Source organism: Gambusia affinis, linkage group LG01 (assembly GCF_019740435.1).
Source record: "Gambusia affinis linkage group LG01, SWU_Gaff_1.0, whole genome shotgun sequence".
Taxonomy (NCBI): Eukaryota; Metazoa; Chordata; class Actinopteri; order Cyprinodontiformes; family Poeciliidae; genus Gambusia; species Gambusia affinis.
Window position 1 is genome coordinate 16,642,539 of NC_057868.1, and position 19,399 is coordinate 16,661,937.

The 19,399-nt window shown below is 39.0% G+C and overlaps 1 protein-coding gene across 1 annotated transcript; it reads right to left on the minus strand.

The window, feature by feature from the left end:
- Nucleotides 1–3,341: 3,341 nt before the first annotated feature.
- On the minus strand, nucleotides 3,342–18,837 carry tm9sf4 (transmembrane 9 superfamily protein member 4). The gene is made up of 18 exons (XM_044115772.1): nucleotides 18,783–18,837; nucleotides 14,767–14,877; nucleotides 14,051–14,150; nucleotides 13,624–13,780; nucleotides 13,255–13,399; nucleotides 12,143–12,266; nucleotides 11,869–11,990; nucleotides 11,047–11,158; nucleotides 9,851–9,921; nucleotides 9,573–9,705; nucleotides 9,190–9,271; nucleotides 9,015–9,090; nucleotides 8,479–8,562; nucleotides 7,344–7,519; nucleotides 7,193–7,256; nucleotides 6,941–7,060; nucleotides 6,755–6,844; nucleotides 3,342–5,294 (listed from the first exon to the last, which is right to left on the minus strand). The coding sequence occupies exons 1-18, from the start codon at nucleotides 18,798–18,800 to the stop codon at nucleotides 5,145–5,147; spliced, it is 1,935 nt and encodes a 644-aa protein (XP_043971707.1). The 5' UTR covers nucleotides 18,801–18,837; the 3' UTR covers nucleotides 3,342–5,144.
- Nucleotides 18,838–19,399: the final 562 nt, after the last annotated feature.

A 19,399-nucleotide genomic window follows, 5' to 3' on the forward strand; every position in this document is an offset into this window, starting at 1 on the left:
TGAGACGCGGCTAGCAGAAAGCGAAATGAAGACAAACAGCCTGTTGTTGAGAATGTGCATTTTTGATTCTATTTCAAACGTTGAAGAGAAACATAATCTGGACTTTTTCTGTGGCTGTTTGTGACAGGTCAGAATAAAACAGGGACAACAGCTTCACGCAAAGTAGCCAAAAATATGCCAGAAATTATGTGAAAATCAAAAGAACAATAAAACCATCCATTGACTTTCCCATCATCTGGATAACATCTCAACGAGCTGGACGATTATGTCTGAGTGCCTGGCTTGAGTTGTCAACACTGGCCTAATTATAGCAAACCTGTACTTACATCAGCTGAGCAGACTCCCATACATACACTTACAGGATGGGATCTGTGCCATAATCCAGGAGTAGCAGCTGCTTCGGTTTTCTAGCATGTTCTTCAGCAGAATCTGAAGGGAAACGACACAAGACGAGGCGGGCTGCTAGACACTGAACACACAAATGAACACTTACACATGGAAAGGAGCAGTGTGGTGATTTATTACTGGAAACCAAGATGGATGGCTAGAGAGCCACCCGATCACAGCCAGATCATGTTTTGCGACATTTAAATGAAGGGTACAGTGTCAATAAAAACATTTCCACTCCTACACTTGTCCACATTTTGGTGGATTCCAACCACAAATTGTAATGTTTTCATGTGACAGGCCAATATAAAGTGTAGCATAACTGTGGAGGAGGAGATAAATTATAGAATGGTTTTGTCCATTTTTTTCCCCTTCAAAAATACGGTGCACATTTCTATTCAGCCCCCTTTCTTCTCATAGCTTTATTAAAATCTAGGGAAACATATTGCCAAAGATTCATTTCAGGAGAAATCCAGTACCTCTGAAGGCCTCGGAGGTTGATGGAGAACATTTGTGAACAACAGCAGCATGAACACCAACGAGCACAGCAGACTCTTCAGGAAGAGTCTTTGAGAAGTAGTTGCTCAGCTATGAAAATCTCTTCACAAGTTAACTTATTTCTAAATAAGCTCCTCCGCAGAGCTGCAGTTTCTAACTTTCAGAGCTTCTGCCTCATAGCAGCCCTTCTCACGACTTTTCCCACTCAGCTCCTTCAGACTAGTCAGCAGCAAATAGTAAACACCTGGTGGGATTGTGTGGTGGGACCGTGTGTCTGCTGAGCTCATTATAGGAGCTACTTCTTAGCGCAACGTTTAGGTGTTGCTAAAGGGTTAATAGAGGAGCGCGGTTCTGATAACTTCTTGAAGGTGGAGTGTTGGACAGAGCAGGACTCTCCCACAGTCAACGAGGACTCGTACACTGCAGCAACAGCAGCCTAACGGTTGTTCTCACTGCATTTCGCAACTTGCTGCCGACTGAACAAAGTATTATTTAGTGACTCGTATGGAGCTCCAGGGTTGTTATTTTACTAACGGCACTTTAGAGAACTTTTCACAACATTCAATAAATTTATGAACTACAAAGTTACCACTACAGTAGAACTTAAGACTAGAAAATTCCTGAAAAAATTTAACTGGGGCCTGCCAAAGTGTGCCCGTCGGTTTGGACCGAGCGTTCTGATGCTAAAAATTAGTATTAATGCTAACCTTAGCTAATAAATTACAACGTAGTATGTGGGGAATCACAAGAATGTTGACTAACACCATTCAGTATCTTAAAAATTACTGCATAAGCTAAAATTAGCCAAAATGCTAATGTTAGCGTGAATGCTGTCAGTAGCATGTGGGGCATCACTAGCATGTCTGCATTGACTTACTCCATTCAGTACACTAACATGGCTAATAAGTAAGAAAAATAGCTAATAGCTTATTTTAGGTAAAAGGCTAATGTTAGCCCTAACCTGGGAGAAAAAGATAATGCAGTTCTAGAGACAAGCTTTGCTCTCTGACAACTGTCAGCCTACTGTCATGTCAGGAAGAGACAGAATTCTATCTCTTTGAAGCAGTCACTTTTTCTGAAAAAAGCAGCCCGAACAACTCCTTCCTGTCAGGAAGTCCTCAGGAACTGTAAGGCCGATCCAAAAACTATTTGAAGAATATGAGAGGGCTATTTCCAATTCATACCTGTAGCTCTCTCTGCACTAACCTGAGAGAAAAAGATAAAAAAGGCCTGAGATGAATATTCAGGCTTTTATTTTGAAATTATCAGTAAGCTTCATTTTAAAGGGCTACACTAATCTTATGAGTAACAGTGTTTGGGTTAAATCAGTTTTATACAGCCCATAACAGCAAGTAGTTCTAAATGCCAGCTCAGTCCTCCTCTGTAATGACTGAGTGTTCCACCATAGTTAGAACTACAGTGATGGCGTATTTGTAGTCCTAAGCAGCAGCTCTCCTCTGCTCTATGTTCTGTTGCTATGGTAATTAATCCTCTGCCAGCTGTGAGTGAGACAGGCAGCAGGGGCAGACAGAATTCTATCTGTTTGAGCCAGTCAGTTTGACTAAAAAAAGCAGTCTGAACAACTCCTTCCTAATTATAGCAAACCTATACGTGACACATAATCGAAAACCGTTTGAAGCGTATGAGAGGGATATTTGTAATCTCCGATAGTACCGCAATTCATATCTGTAACTCACTCACAGTAATAGAAGTGACTCGAGAAAGATGATGTGTCGTTTTTCGTGATTTATGTCACCATGGTAACTCTGAATCCCACTAAAATCAATCAATCAATCAATCAATCCAATTTTATTTGTATAGCACATTTCAGCATCAAAGCATTTCAAAGTGCTAAAAGCAAAAGCCGGCTTTCATATTCAACTTGTCAACACTTTATTGTCATTGTACATTTTGTATATAGACAATCTGTAAAAGAAACAAACAGGAAGTAAAAAAAAAAAAAAAAAAAAAGACCAAACGTCGCTCTAAAAGTCATCAAGAGCATCATGCTTTTGGCTAAAACAATGACGGGAATCATTACAGAGAGTGCCACAAACAGCCAAACGTAACAAATACAAAGCTCTTATTTACACTGGAAACCCTGATCCGTGCATATGTTCACACGCACAGAACCCAGGCCTCTTGAGTCTGTTTAAAAAAAATAATAACAAAAAAAAAAAATCTCTCCTGGCGTGTGCACCTCAGCAGCAGGAGAGGAGTGGCTCCACCTTAAAATCAGGCAGACGTAAAGAGGATTCGGAAAGTTTAATAAGGTTCCACAAGCAAATGGAAATAAATTCACCAAGCCAGACTTCAACTGATCTCAGCTCATCTCACCTATCCTCCTTTGTAGCAGTTAGGGATTATAATGAGGACCAGGAAATGACTCGTTTCCACTTTCTTGGTTTCAATGAGTGAAAATTTAAGTACCAGTACACTGTAAAGGGAGTATTTAAAAAAAACCTCTCCCAGAAATATGTTATTTAATTCAAATCCTGAAATAAATGTTACTACAATTTTACTTGATCAGGGGCTTTGAAAAGTTTTCCTCTTATGCAACTTTCAGTCCGTTAGCTGGATTCTGTGCCGATAAGCCCAGAAAAAAGATTTTGTGGGATTTCAGGAAATCTGAAAACATATCCAGTTATTCAAAGAAGCTGCTGCAGCCGTTATGTGAGCAGTGATTCACCACAGGTGCAAAGAAATTCATAGCTTTAGGGCTAATTATAGATCCATCTGTATTATTCACACCAATAACATATCAGATGTGAAGGAAAGGGAATAGATTTTAAACTCTTAATGAATCACTCAACTTTCTCATGAGACCACTGAGCAAAACTGTACACATCTCACTGCTGTTGCTACGATGGATCATCTTTGGGGAGCCCTTAATGTCACCATTTTCTGAAATGTAACCTAAAGTTAGTTTTTAAGCTAAAGTATCAGGGGAGAAAATAAGTTGATGTGTAAGATGTGCAAACCTGCAACACCAGCTGACTATGTGTGTTTCGAGAACATTGGACAGCTGAAACGCTGTTGAAACCATTTTCACACACTTCGCTGCAGCTTTATGGAGAAGTCCAAGCGGAAAGATTTTCCACCAGGAAGGATTGTGGATTGAGATCCAGATAACACAAGATGGGTTAACACAAGATTCCAGAAGCAAAGATCTCCTGAAAATGTTCAGCACTGATGTGTGAAAATGGCTAAGGTGACATTTACAGCGACGGCTAATGAGGCAGATCTGATCTTTGAACAAAAGTCAAACTTTAGGAATTACTGTGATTTTCTTTTTTCCTTTTAAACAAATACGGTCCTTTGATATTAGCTTTAAACACTCTTTCCATTACTGCATAGTTCTGCAGGCTCTGGGACTGCTAAGGCTACACTGTTGAAGATACATCAGTACGTTCTGCTCTTCTCCTCCTTTGTGCCGTTTGTCCCGTGGCTGCTCCACCTGTGTCGCCGTAAACGCCGCCGTTCGCTCCAAATATTTACGTCCAATCAGAAGCGGTTCTGAAACGTTTAGAATAAACGAACCGGTACGCCGAGACGGATTGTGGGTAACTTGGTTCCGACGGAGACACGGCAAACCCATTTTTTTTTTAAAAAAGTCATGGAACATTTGATCCTTTTCTTGTATTACAATGTAAAAGAGCCCAGCATAATTCCCCATCCAATCAAACACCAAAACCCTGATCCAGAAAGTCTCTGAACCGAAACTTAAAGTGTCCCTCTAACAGCAGAATCAGTGAAGAGTCGAGACGCGATTAGTGTGAAGAAAACACAAGAAAATGGCGTCCAAGGAGACAATTAAAAGAGAAGAAAAAAAAACTGCAAAAAAATATGATGATGGCCAAAATGAAAACTTCCAGTTGGAAACATTGGGCAAAAAAAATTTGCAGAAATTTATCTGACAAGCTTTGGCCCGCGGTGTGTGTGTGTGTGTGTGTGTGCAGGGTGAGGTGACAGGAGACACCAACATTCCCAATTAAGGACGCCGCCATCCAGGTCTCTGTCCCGACACGGAGGAGAGGAGGGAGGGACGGGGGAACAGCTGTTTGGCTGTTATTCCACCATGTGGCCAGCAGATGGGGTTGTTGCATCATATCAATAAACCCCTGTTCCATCTGCACACAAGTCAGTGCTTGTTGGACAAAAAGAATAATAATAATGATAATTAAAAAACAAACGTATCAAAAAAAAAAAATTAAGAAAAATAAACCAAGAACTAGAAGAACATCAGCGGCTCCGAGGAATCAGTCGATCTTGACCGCGGCGTAGATTTTCCTGATGAACATGTAGGCTGCGTAGAAACCGATTGTGCCCGTTAGCAGCCAGAAGGACAACACCATGAGGGTGGTGTAACCAAAGTACAACAGGGAGGGGATGAACTCCACAATGTCCAGCTGGAGACAAATCACACACACAGAAAGTGGTTTTGAGTTTTTAAATCAGAAACACCTGAAACAGACAGAGGTCAAGTTAGAGTGACCGTTTGGAGAGGAGGAAGCCTGATGACCACCTTTTTAGTTGCTACCAACACATTTCATACCATTTCCCAACCAATTAGCAGCAGGGAAGGTATTTTGGCTGAGAAATCAGCAACAGACTTACCAGTGGTCTGTATGTTATAAATATAAATATTTTCAGTTTGATTAAATTTGACATTTCTAAAATGAGGTCAGTTTGACTGATAGCTTCCCAACTTCCTCCCTGATACAAACCCCCTGCCATTTAATGTTGTCCTGTAACAGGGTTCCTGCAGGTTTCATCAACACAAACTTCAGACATTTTAAGACCATTATGATTGAAATTTAATACTTTCATTATAACAGAAACGTACAAAGGAAAATTGCATATCTTACATGGTAGAGTGAGGTTTTTTGTTTTTTTAAGCCAGGATGCACATAGCATCGTATGGGTTGGCAACAAAAGTGAGCCGGTAGTGAACATGATTGTTGTCCTGTCAGCTGGTGATTATTTACACTTACCAATGACAGACACAAAATGCTAGCTGCTACGGGTATATTAGCAGCTAGTTAGCGGTAGCCTCAACCACTTTGACTCACAGAAAGTAATGAAGACGCCTTTATGCGACTAAAGCTTTAGCCTGACAGAAAAGACTCACGAGAAAAATAAACCACAGAATAAATAGTCCTGTCACCTGTGATTAACATATTTAAGGCAGATTTCTTTATTTAGAGGAATTTAAAACATTTTAAGGCCTCAATTTTAGATACATCAATTTAAGACTTAAAACGTTTCAAGGATGTGCAGAAAGAAACAGTTTACTGATAACTTTACAGAACCTAACTTCAAAAACTCTCTCTTTAAAGGAAAGATTAGTATTAATTCTAATAAGAGCTACACAGCAAATCAAGTCATTGTAACATCTGTTTGCACAATATTCTAGATGGGAAAAATATTGTGCTGGATGTTATGCTTCCAGCATGAGGGACTAAAGCTCTGCATTTCCATGATACATTAGTCTAGTCAGACAGACTGACTGCCCTTACAAATATTTTAGTTCCTGAAAAACTCATTTTTTTTAATGGTACAGAAAGAAAAGACTTATTTTTGCACTTTTCAGCAATAGCGTCAAATACTACCCTAACCTGTAGTCAGAAGATTTATGTTGGTTGGATTCCCTACCATCAGTATCAACGGAAATTATTTTTGAACTGACTGGGATGAGCAACAACATTTCATTTCCCTGGGCAATCAGAAAAGTATTTTTGTATTGAATTAATTTTCATATCCAAGTAAAGCTTTTTTTTTTTAGAGACTTTTAATCCAACAGCAGTTCCTTGTGATGAAGAATGATTAAGTACAGCTCTGATCAGAGTTGAGTTCTCCTGGTTTTTACCTTATTGACAAAGTAGAAGACGGCGTAAATCAGGACGTAGAAAGCAGAGCCTCCTGACACCAGGAACGTTCTCCACCACCACCGGTAGTCCTGACGGTGAGGAACAGACACGGCACATCATTGTTCTCCGTGTGGCATGAAACGCCACGTAACCATAGCAACACTCCTGCGTCATGGCGGCCTTACCTCTGCACACAACTGGAAATAGACCATCACAATGCTGATCTGAGAGCAGGACACCACCAGGATGATGAAAACCAGGAACAGAAAGCCAAAGAGGTAGTAAAACTGATTCTCCCAGATGGCCTGTAGGTGGCGACACAAACACATTGAACAGAATGTTACAGAGCCTGGAATGTAACCTTCATATTCATTTCATTCCAAGGAAATTCAGAGGGAAGAATTTCCTTGGAACTGAAAAGATTAGCTTAGACTTACACTGAAGATGAAGAAGAGTTCTATGAACATGGCGCCAAACGGTAAGATCCCAGCCATGAGGATTCTGGGAGGTATAGAAAGAAAAGAAAACTTTTAGTTCATGCATTATAAATCTATAAATAGAACGGACGAGGACCTGGAGCACACTCACCCCACAAACTTGTTCATGTACCAGCGCTGCTCCGGGACCTGGCGGGGAATCTGGTTGGTGCGCACCGGGTTATCATAAGGCTGCTTACGGAAGCCAAAGTAATAACCCAGGTAGACCAAAGGCATGGAGATGCCGAACCACATGCACAGCAGGGCCAGCATGGTGGTGAAGGGAACCTGGAATCCAGAGGAGGACAGGAGACCAAGAGAAATGTCAGCAAACATCAGATGAGAGAAATCGACCATGACAAGCTAAGAAAAGCTAATGTTTAGCCTTCATCCTGTCTTGTTTTGCCTTTGTTTTTATAACACAATCAAGCTTTATTTGGTTTATATGTTGAATATGACTTAAAGAAATTTTAGGCCTTGAAATTAGGCCTATGTTTCTTTAAACATTTCTACTCTTTCTGAAACCCTGCCTTTAGGAAATCATCCCAACATGGCTCCTCTTCATTAACCCTTTAACAATGTTTTTACCAGTGTTGCACTGAGAAGTAGTTCATATAATGAGCTCAGCAGATATGCAGTTCCACCAGGTGTTTACTAATTGCTGCTGGCTAGTCTGAAGGAGCTGAGTGGAGGAGTCAAAGGAGGAACTACGTTTTCCATGGTTACCATGGAGATGAAAGGATTTCTCAAACATGCGTGAAAGAATCAAAGCAACACTCCAGGTATGTTTTTGAGGAAAGAATAACATTATAATAGGATGTGCAGCTCCAAACAGTTGATTTTACATAACACTGGTCCTTTAATGCCGGACCTGCTGACAACACTTGCTTACATAAACAATGAAGACTGACAGGAACTGCGAACTGTGAAGTTGGCTTCTGCTTCAGACCCTCCTACTTGCATTAAATTAAAAAGCTATTTTACTGATTCTAAAAATAATCTTGAGTTGATTTTATCATCTACAGATGATCTAAAATATTTAGACTGATCAATTTAAATCACAGTATGGAGTTGTGACCTCACCAGAAAGTATTTTTTCTCCCTATGACCACCTTAGATAACAACAAGTATGAACTGAAATACTTTACACCGACTATAATTTTTGATCCAGAAAAGCTTCAGAGGTTTAGCAGCATTTACTCCCAATAGGAAACCTTTCTGGTTGGGTTCAAAAGGACTGAACTCACTGCTCCGGAGGAGTGTTCCCCCCAAATGAAACAGTTCAGAACGAAGCAGATTCCAAACACCGCTCCGGGATACAAGGTGGCCGTCTAGAAGAGAAACAGATGAAAAACAGACTTCAGCCCCAGTTGCGCCCATAAACTCGGTCCAGCAAAACATAAAGTTGGTTTCATGCTTGGAGATCACTGAACAATTTTAACGTTGCAGTTATATCTAAATAATAACAATAAAAACATGCATTAAACACAGTTGACACCCTACAGAACGAGGCTCCACAGTTCTGCTCTACATGTTGTTTTGAGACACGTTACAGTCAGTGAGTGGAGCTTCACTGTCGTTCTCTGGATGTGTGTTAGAATGTTTTAGGCTGTAGACTGTGCTGCTCTGTGCCTGTCTTTGACCAGAGAAGAAACCCTCTATTGTCCCATATGATCAGTTTCTAGTGAACTACACTTCAACCAGAAAGACTGGATGAAATGAATGCAGTTCTGTCATGAGAATATATCTATTTAAAAAGAAAAAACTCTAAAGATCGACATACACAAAATGCTCCTTTCCTCCACCGATGGCCCTTTAGTGTGCGGTACAGTCTGCCAGCAAAATAACCCCCAAACACACTGAAGGAAAAACATCCACAGGTTAGAGGAATTTTCATTGGAAGAACATCACCTTATTCTGTTTCTGTGAGGATTTAAAGCAGCTATTGAGGCCTTTACCCCATAAACATAAAGAGGAAACATGAAGTGGTCATCAAGGCTCCTCTGCTCGATGGAGACAACATGCCCACCATGGCAACAACTGCAACACAAAGACAGACGAGAGTTATTAGCTGAGGAAAGATTCAACTGTGGATCTGAACTAAAACGAGACGATAAGTGTAGTGAGAACAGGCAGGCTAAATGAAAACAATGACCTGTAAAACAGCTGCAGTAGTTTGTGTTTTATTATTTCTTTATTCAATCATACGAACATCATTTTTTATCAGACTTCATAAATAAGCATGTTGGTCATGTAAAAATGTTTTAAAAATGATATAAGGAATAAGAATTTTGAAAATGGCAAAGTTTTGTAGAGCAAAGAGAACGGAAGCCAAACTCACAGATGACAATGAGTATCATGCAGAAAAGCTGGATCCCTGAGCCCAGCAGGGAGCTGAGGATCATGGGATACTGCGGCGGTCTGAAGACATCGCCATGGACGTTCTTCCATCCCGACTCCTCCATCGTGTCTTCCTGGTTAGAAATGAGAAACGCTGCTTAGAAAAAAACCAGAACTGAGCCTCTGAATAAAAACCAGATTTTAACAGGCAAGAAAATCTCAAAGATGAAAACGATTTCTTGGAGCAAACACTCCTTGATCCGTTTTGTATTTTCTTACAATGTCGTCATCTCTGTTGTAGTTGGCAATGTCCTTCCGCAAGGTTCTAATGATGATCATACTCAAAATCCCTGGAAGACAAAGGCAGAGAAGGAGAAAGGGTTCATGCAATGCCAGACAGACAAACTCTTGCTGTGGCATTTAGAACGACACATCAGTAGCTGCGTTTCCATTAACCATATAACTGCGCCATTTGACATTTTAAAAATAAATTTGCTCAATCGAATCACAGCAAGCTAAAAAACAAGAAAAAACTCGATGTGGTTTTTCATTTTCTTTTGAAACCTCATAAATCAGACAGTGTGAGACAGGATGTTATTATTCCCATCTTACAACAGGCCAGTGAGCTGCAGCCTCAGGCAGCCGTCTACCCCTGTCCTGTGTTGTCTGTTTTCTTTGCTGTATGATGACAATAAAAGCTGATTCTGATTTGTTTGATTCAAGATTGGTTTATTTCACAAAACTGTAATGGTAATATTTTTTTGCATCAACAACCAGATGTTACCACTGGAGCAAACCATGAAGATGATGACAGGAAGTAGTAGAAGGACGAAGGTGCAGTGTGTTTCTAATGACTCATCGCACAAACAAACTTATTCATGTGTGATTTTAATCGAGTCTCTTTTGTAGAGGAAACACAGCAATTGCGAAATTGTATTTTTTTGACATTAGCGGAATGTTGACAAAGTTTTACTCACATTTGTAATGGAAACACAGCTACTGATATGGCATCATAATATGTGAAAAGGAGAAAATTCCCAGATTTGAAAAACTGACACTTCCATCTCTCAAAAAATGAGTGCTAATACATAGACAAAAGCAAAAGACTATATAAGTGTTATAGAAAAAAACTAACTTTTTGTCACTTTATGGTTGTAGCTTCTCCTCTCTGTCAACTCCCATAACTATAGCCTCTTCATGCTAGTTGAACATTTTGAAATGTCAAGTTACACCTACAAGCGTCAGTAGACTTTATTTGAATTTCATGTGACCGATCAACAGTATAGTATTTTTTGTGAAGAGGAAATAAAATGATAGATAATTTAAAAACATTTTTACAGACAAAAATCTGAGCATAAACCACTTTATATAGAGTTTATCTGCTTGCCATTTACTCTAATCTGTTGTCCCATTTCTGGCCTGAGAGGTTTGTTGGAGTAGTGAACAAAGAAGATCATGAAGCCTTACAGCCGTACCAGAGAGGAAGAAGACGACCACCACAGAGTTGACGATGGAGAACCAGTGAATCTGGACGTCGCTCATGGTCAGGTACGTGTCCCAGCGAGAGGCCCACTTCACCTCACTCTCCTGTGCAAATGAGACAAGAAGTCCAGTGACTAAAACTGAGAAAACATTTTGATTAGGTTTATCTAATTTTTTACGTAAACCTAACCTATCTAAAAATAATTTGAATTTTTAAAATTTGTTTAGATATCCATCTAAAAAAATCTATTTTTAGATAGAAACCTGGTTTGGTATAAAAACGTATCCAACAACGGCATGCCAAACAGTGAACTCAAGCTTTAAATCAGGAAAACACACAGAAATCTTCTGGCACCAGGATGATAAATGCTCCTAAATGCATTTTAAAGATTCACAATAAGGACCTAAAGATGTCTGAGAAGAGATCACTGATTACTGTTAAAAGATAAACAGGTTTATCTTTTAAGCGAGATAAACCTGTTTCCTCATCACATCCATCAGAATCAGCAGGAAAAAAATAAAAAAATTGCTGAATTAAAAAAAAATAGCTAATAGATTTAGGTGAGCTGAGTTCTGCCAGTTGAAACAAGCATGGATGGTCATTTAAATTTTACATCAACTACAATATTTAAGTACAGCAGTTTTATCCTAAACAGATTAGTTATATGTTGACTGTTTTTTGACCAACATATTTTCTAAATTCAATTTAAAAACATCAGAAGTGTTTTGTTTATTCTTTGCATCAGCCCAGCTGATCTATTTATATTGAAGGCTTTAGATGGTTTACATCCAGGTTTGACTTTTGATTTGCTGACCTTCCAGGTGACAGAATATGTGAAAAGAATCTCGTTGTCTTTGGTTGGGTCAATCTCTTGGGGGGCAGAACTGCTGGCTTCAGGCAGTGTGCAGGTTTTATCTGCTTCAATGGCCTTCAGATCTACATATTAAAAAAAGAAAAAGAAATTCAAAGCAACAGATGACTTTCTAACAGACACATTCGCTTCATTTGACCAAAATAGTTAGCGTTAGCCTCAGGTTTGACACAATCACCAGCGCCAAAGCTTTTGGAAAGCTCGTGTTGATACCAACCTTCCACTTTGACACTTTGAGGTAGGACCTCAAAACGCACCACTCTGTAGTTGTGTTTCTCTCCCTCTTCTACTTTCTCCCTGTGGAAGTACAGGATGAAGGACAGGTGGTTGTGGAGATAAAACTGGAACAAAAAAAAAAAAACACAACAGAATTGAATTAGTGTTTTTCCAAACTTCTGTTTCATATTGATCAGAACTGGAAATTCAATTGAATGAACTGATGAAGGCTTGCTTGGAGTGATGGGAAGACTCTCCATCATTCTAAGATATGAGCTCCATGCTAGTTTACGACATCTACTTCCTGTTTGTGAGAGCCATGCTATCAACATCTGCACAGCCTGGTTGATTCGCTCCAAACCAGTAGACGGAAACATGTTTAATTTGTGTTTTGTTTTCTGTTTTGAGACATTTTAAAATTTCACTCAAAATTTGCATTACATATTCACTAGGGGTGCACCGATTGCAGTTTTCTGGCCGATCACCAATTACTAATCTTTTAAAAAGCTTTACCTGCTGTTTCTGATTTTGGCCGATACCAATTCTTTTGTCTGAAATGTTGCTCAGTATGTCAAGAAAGTTGTTGAGTTAACAACAGTGAGGTCACTGTTGTTAATTAGAAATGTGCAGTGATAACTTGGTGAGCCGGTCTGTCAGTCAAAAATTTCTCATTGGAGAACAGAAGAAGACAGTGGTTGATTTTTTTGAGCTTTGCCAAGTTAGATAAGATCAGTGGATAAAATCGACTTCATATGTAAAAATGAAGCCTATTAATTTGGGGAGATCGCCGATCTCCCCAAATTAAGGGAATCAGCACCAATAAATCGGCTGGCCGATAAATCAGTGCACCACAAATATTTACTGATGGGCTTTATCAGCTAATAAAATCTATGTGGAATCTTTATCTCACTGTTGAAAATATTTAAATTGTCTTACCTGACATTCAAAAGTTCATGTAAAGCTTTTATCAGAAATAAAAAGATTTTTAACGATATTCTACTATATTCACATTCACTTGTATGGTTAATGATAAACATGCGCATTCTTCGGGTTGGGTCATTTAGTGAGTGATGAGGCAAAAGCTGCTTCTGAAGAGTCGAGGGTGAAATCTACCTTGTTGTTGTCGACGAAGCCAAGTCTGTAACCATGTTCAAACTGAACGTCTTTATCTGCAACCTTCTTCTGCTCTTCATCCCCTCCTGTTTCTCTGTTGGGGTAAACCTCCAACCTGGTGGCAACTGGAAGGTTGTCTGCAATCCTGAAATAACACACATCAACATAGCTCTTCATTTGGTTTTCAGTTCCCTCAGTTAGATTACAAATGCAAGAAAGTAAAAAGTAAAATAAACACAAGTTTAGTGTGAGAAATTGGAAACTGGCTCCTATGCCAAGTTGGATTATATTAAGAGCAATTATTTGGAACTAGCTTGTTGGTTTTCTGCTTGATAAATGGCCATTAGCGGGTGAATGGGATGAACTCACAGGTGAACGTAGTACTCCTCCTGGATTCGTTCAGCCATCAGTTTGCTCTCCTCCACGTTGAACTTCTTCTTGCCGCACATCAGCTCGCATTTCTTATCCTCGTTCATCTTCACATTGTAGAGCGTATTCACAATGCGATCTCCACGCAAAACCTCACCTGTGCAAATAACGCCAGGATAAAAGATATTAGAAACAAAAGCACAAGAATTACTAAAGTTAGATATTTAAATATCTGAAAAAATGGAAAAAGAAAAATAAGTGAACAAAACATACAAAAAAATAGCAAAAATTTTTTTACATTTTACAAATGAAAGCTATGCTTAACCATACACAGAAAATTTGTTTTGTTTTTTTAACATGAACATATTAGACACTGAAAAACAAGCAAATTTATAAAAATCAATGCCACAATCTGCAGCCCACCTACCCAGGTTTTCCGCCTTGTATAAGACGGAGCTTGGCTTACAGAAAGGCAGGGAATAGTATTCATATGGAAGCTGTGTACGGGAGCTGGTCAGCTTCACCGCCTGCAAAGACAATCGCATTCAGTCAACACTGGCTCATGCAAACACACACACCAGCAACGTGGTCTACAGCAAAAAGGAAACATTTAAAAGCATCAAGTACCTCTACATCCTAAATAAAGATGACTGACGTTATGAGTGCTGAATTTATAAAATAAATAAGCAAACTGAAAAAAACAAGAAATAAAATGAATTATGAAGTCTCTGTAAACAATATTGTCCTTCAAAAAAAGGAAAAAACACTGAAGACTTTTGTCATCCAGGTTTTGGTAGAACGAGAGAAAATAGGAAAAACAATATATGCAGTAATTGATTCATTGCTTATTGCCACAGGCCTATTCTTTTCTAAGAATGTCAAAATAAAAAAAGGACAACAATGTTCAGGAGTAAAATTGGACAACTGGATCGCTGATGATTAATAAAATAATAAGATACTAATTATACAATCTTAAAAAAAATAAAACAAGGGAATAAAGATCAATTTTAGTTTCTTGTGTAGCTTTCAAAAAGCTCAGCAATCAGATTAAAACCTGGAGAACACTACACAACTTCAAACCACATCCTTCTTGAGAAATGTCAAATGAAAATCACAAATAATTTACTAGAGTTTCAGCCTTACCTTAATTTCTACTTGAGCGCCCTCATGGAAGTCCTGAGGAGCGACCCCGGGGACATAGAAGGACCGGCCCACAGGAAGCAGCGCCACAAGCAGCAAGGCGCACCACGTCTCCTGCAACACACAGCAGCAACCAGTCAACAACCCAACAAACCTGCACAATGCTCACAGGTAACAGTCATGATGTCCATGAAGGGAAAGTTTCTTCAGCATGGAACCGACCAACCCTGGATAGACTGTATCTGTGAGAAGGAGTGTTCTCACACAGTTTCCCTTGCTGACAGATTATTTTTCACACTTCATTTTGATTTTAAATGTAAAGAAAAAAGGAAGCAGAGATAGGAAACGATAGTTTAGAAGATTTCTACAGTTTGAGCTGACGTGAGCATCACTTCTCAGCCTTTTCTGGTCACTCATGTACACTCGCAGGTCACTGTTAATTAATACAAAGTAAACAACATGGTTATTTCATTTGAAAGGTTACACACATGTTTATGAAATGGCTGTTTACTGGACGACCTCAAAATAAGCCGCTGCCCCGAATGGGGGGGTCAGGGGGATTCAGAGGGTAAAGCTGCGGAGTCTATTATCTATGAGAAGAAGATCAAGTTACAAAAGGAAGCCACAAACTGGAGAATCTGGTTATTCAAATACTGTTTATTAAAGCCACCACTAACACCGACCCATTCTTTACAGGAACGGAGGCATGAAGCAAACACTCAGCTCAGGCTGCACTTCTCTTATTTCACAGTTTGGGCTGGGAGGTAGAACATGGCTGCTTCTTTCCATCAGAAAGAGGAGAATGACAGCACACAAGAACAAAGAAGAAGACAAGAAGATGGTAAAACCAGGTAATTCTGATTGGCTTAAGGTTCTCATGTTTCTTGTTTGCTAACCCATTTAATGACTGTTTGGTTCAATAAAGATTTAAATAAAGGCCCTCTGAATGTGGCCATACAGCCATATTTTGTAATAAATGACTAAACAATTGAGTGGCTGGTAAGAATCAACTATAACAGCCGCCTGATTTTTAACTTTACGAATGTAAATGGTGCCGAGTAGGAAACGGTTAAAGACCTGTCCTCTGCTTCAGACTGAATAAAGATGCTCATCATGTCACCTCAGGGATCCAGAACCAAGCAAAACAGGAAAAACATGTTCTCTCTGAGTTCCTCTCTAACTAAACGGTTTGGAAGCCAAAAAAGCAGATGCAGAGAGATTATACTTTTACAGTAAAACTACCTTACTGACAGGAAATGATTTTCATTCATCTCCACATGTTGATGGACTATTCACTAGCTGCATTTCCATTAACCATGGAATTGCACAAATTGAAATTACAAAAATAAATGTTCTTAATGAAAACTAGCCAATTTGGAGAAAAACTCACATTTTTCAATAAAATGCTTTTGCGCTGGGATGAGGTGATTTTTCAGCTGTATCAAAATGGATACAATTCACAAAACTGCAATGGAAACATCATATGAGGCACAAGGACAACAGCGGGATGTTACAACTGGTGAAAACAATGAAAAAGACGACAGGAAGTCGTATGAGGGTGATGGATTGTTTTTGGGTTTTTTTTGGAGAAAGTACAGCTGGCTCCACCGGAGCTCTGTGAGCATCACCCAGTTCATAAAGAGCTGTGTGTCGCTCCAAAGTGTGTCGTTCCTTAGCTCTTCTGTGAAAATCCCAAACTACAATTTTCTCAAAGCACCTCAAACGTAGCCGCCACCCCCCAAGTAGGCGGAGCTTGTCACTCCAACCCCTGACATCTCTTCTGATTGGCTGATAGATGATGAGCGCTAGCAGCATGGCTGAAATATGAATATATCTTATGTAACTGTTTACATCTGATGCTGCCATGATGTTTAATGACTTGTGTAAACAAGCTTGTTGGGAAGCACAAATTTTTGTCATTAGCATAAAATGAACATTTGTTCAGGAAACGCAGCTACTATCTGGGTTCTATGTTAGCAATAAGCCCAAAGTGTCCCAGTCACTAAAGAAAAACACACTGTAATAAAAAAAAATATTAGGATCAAAACTTTATTACATTAATTTGGTTAGTTCATTTCTTAGATTTTAACATGGTAGATGTTAATCACACTTTTTTTTCAACATATACAGATTCCGGCTGTCATGAAGTTTTTGGAACGCATCGCTGCATATTATTTATGTTACAGGAAAAATCAGGAGAAGTGAACAGCTGGTGACCTAAAAAATATTCTGGGTACCCCAAGTGTCATTCAGTCGTGAATTCTCTTTGCAAATATGACATAAAAGCTCTTTTAGCCAACATTAAGAGTCACCATGAAGAGCATAACAGGCCACAGGTTAGTAACCCTCATCTTAAGCATTGTAGATGTACCAATGGAGGGAACACTGAGGACATCTCCTCACTTTGTTTGGACATTATTTGCAATTATTGTTTTCATTGACATTGCATTCCCTGTTTATATTACCTTCCATAAAACATTCACCTAGCCCAGGACTACCATCTTAGTCCATTTGATATTCTCTCAGCCACTGTCAAGTTGAGGCAAATGATCTTTCATCCTGATCCTGGTTCTGCTGGAGGTTTCCTCCTGTTATTATTGAATGGTTGTTCTGCGCTGATGCCCTGTGCTGGCTCAGAATACAGGATTGCATTAAAGCAAAGATTAGATAGGATGCAATCTGCTGCATTCCCTGTGATTCCTACATTGTATTATAACTGGACAGGACAAGATCAAATCTAACTGTGTAACTATCTAACTATCTGTGTCTGAGTTGCCCTGTGACAGACTGGTAAGCAGGTCGGGATGGGTTCCAGTCAACAAACCCCAATGCAATCTGAAAGCAGCGCGCATGGAAAACAAAGGAATGGACACACTGACAAAACGCATGGCTGAATTTGAATCAAACTGGAAGAGTAAATGACCAGCTATGAGTCTAATATGCTCTGGCCTGAAACTTTACTTAGTTGTGATTCATCTATAAATAAAGATAATGGAAGGGGATATTATTGAACTACAATTTTCAGAGTTAATCTCAAATTATTTACTAGTATCAATCCAAAATACAGCAACATAATGCAATTCAGAGAAAAAAAACAAAACAAACAAACAAAAAAAAACATATGCTGGACTAAATGTTGGTTAAAGTAAATCTAATCAACATTTCCAGATAAGAAAAAAAAAAAAACATCGGTAGAAAAAGGAATCCTTCAAAGTTGCTGATATCCAAAACCCCAAAACCTGTGTAATGACAAGTGTGATGTATTAAGGATTTGTTACCTACACTTAAAGTCTACAACGTAATCATGATCATTCAACACAAACAGGATAAGAAGGGCAACACATTACAATCCCGACACGCATTGCACTATGCCAACACCTACAATATAAATGTTGGTTTATTGCTGATGTAGTTTATATGTACGTAAGCCTAGTTTAACGTCACAAAGTTTAATTAACTGAATTGTCAATAACAATGAATTACGACAGGGTGGGTAGCGGACCAGCACAATATGTTGTATGAGCTACATAGTGCCAACATGACAAAATAGTTAAATAGAAACAGTCTTATTCCAGTTTTATGTGGGTATTTTGTTGAACTTCCTGCTCTTCTGCCATGCTAACACCTTTCAGTCATAACAACTGACGCTTCCAAACGTAAGTGCTGAAGCTAGCTGGAAAAGTTCTGCTTTATCTCCTATCTGCTGGGATGACAGCCCTATTACTGACGAGCCCAAGGTCTCTTGGACGTGTGTTCAAACAATTTCATAATTCAAGAAAATCACTGTAACAGCCAGATTTCTGTACATCCATGCTAGCTTTAGCTAACAGGCTAACTAAGTTAGCAACATTGCAAACATTCAAACAATAAACTCCTGTGAGTAGTATCTTTACATTAAGTTTCCATATATCGCTTCAGTTAATTTCCTCTGCCGCAATTACATCGCAATGTCTTACTTATTTAAGGAGTAGAGAGTAGCAAAAATATAGATAGAGGAAAGAGTTCATTTTATCACTTACCATAGCCTCGGCCGCCATTTTGAATACGTGTCATTAGTGACGTTCCGGAAGTTGACCACTGCTCATTATTTCGAAAAAACTAACAAATATATAATATATATAGATAAACATGTTTTATTTAACATCATTCACTCTGAACGGAGTTTTCGTTCAGAGTGAATGTATATATAAAATTGAACGAAGTTTCATATATATATTGTCATTTTAACCCTTTGCCATTTCATAACTTCGTGGTTCTTTTTGTTTTGTTCAGAATTTTTAGGTATAAATGGAGCTGTGGGATCTCATAGCATCCAGTGTTTTGGGGTCATATGACAAATTGCAGCCCCTAAGACTCAAAAAGAACTTTCCTGCTTTCATCATTTCTCATCATATTGCTTCATTTCCCTTTAGGGTGTGTGCTCTGTATACCATGTCAGATTTCTAAGCAATGTGACTTAGAAAGGTGTCAAAGTTTAACTCCTGGGGTCACATGTTTAACTCCTGTTTTCGTTCAGAGTGAATAGGTTCACTGATTAAACTTTACTTTGCTGTTATTTTGAGCACATACCTTTCAATTATTGTTTCACTTAAACTGAATCTGCTACATGAATGTCGTCATAGAAAACTGTTGGGGG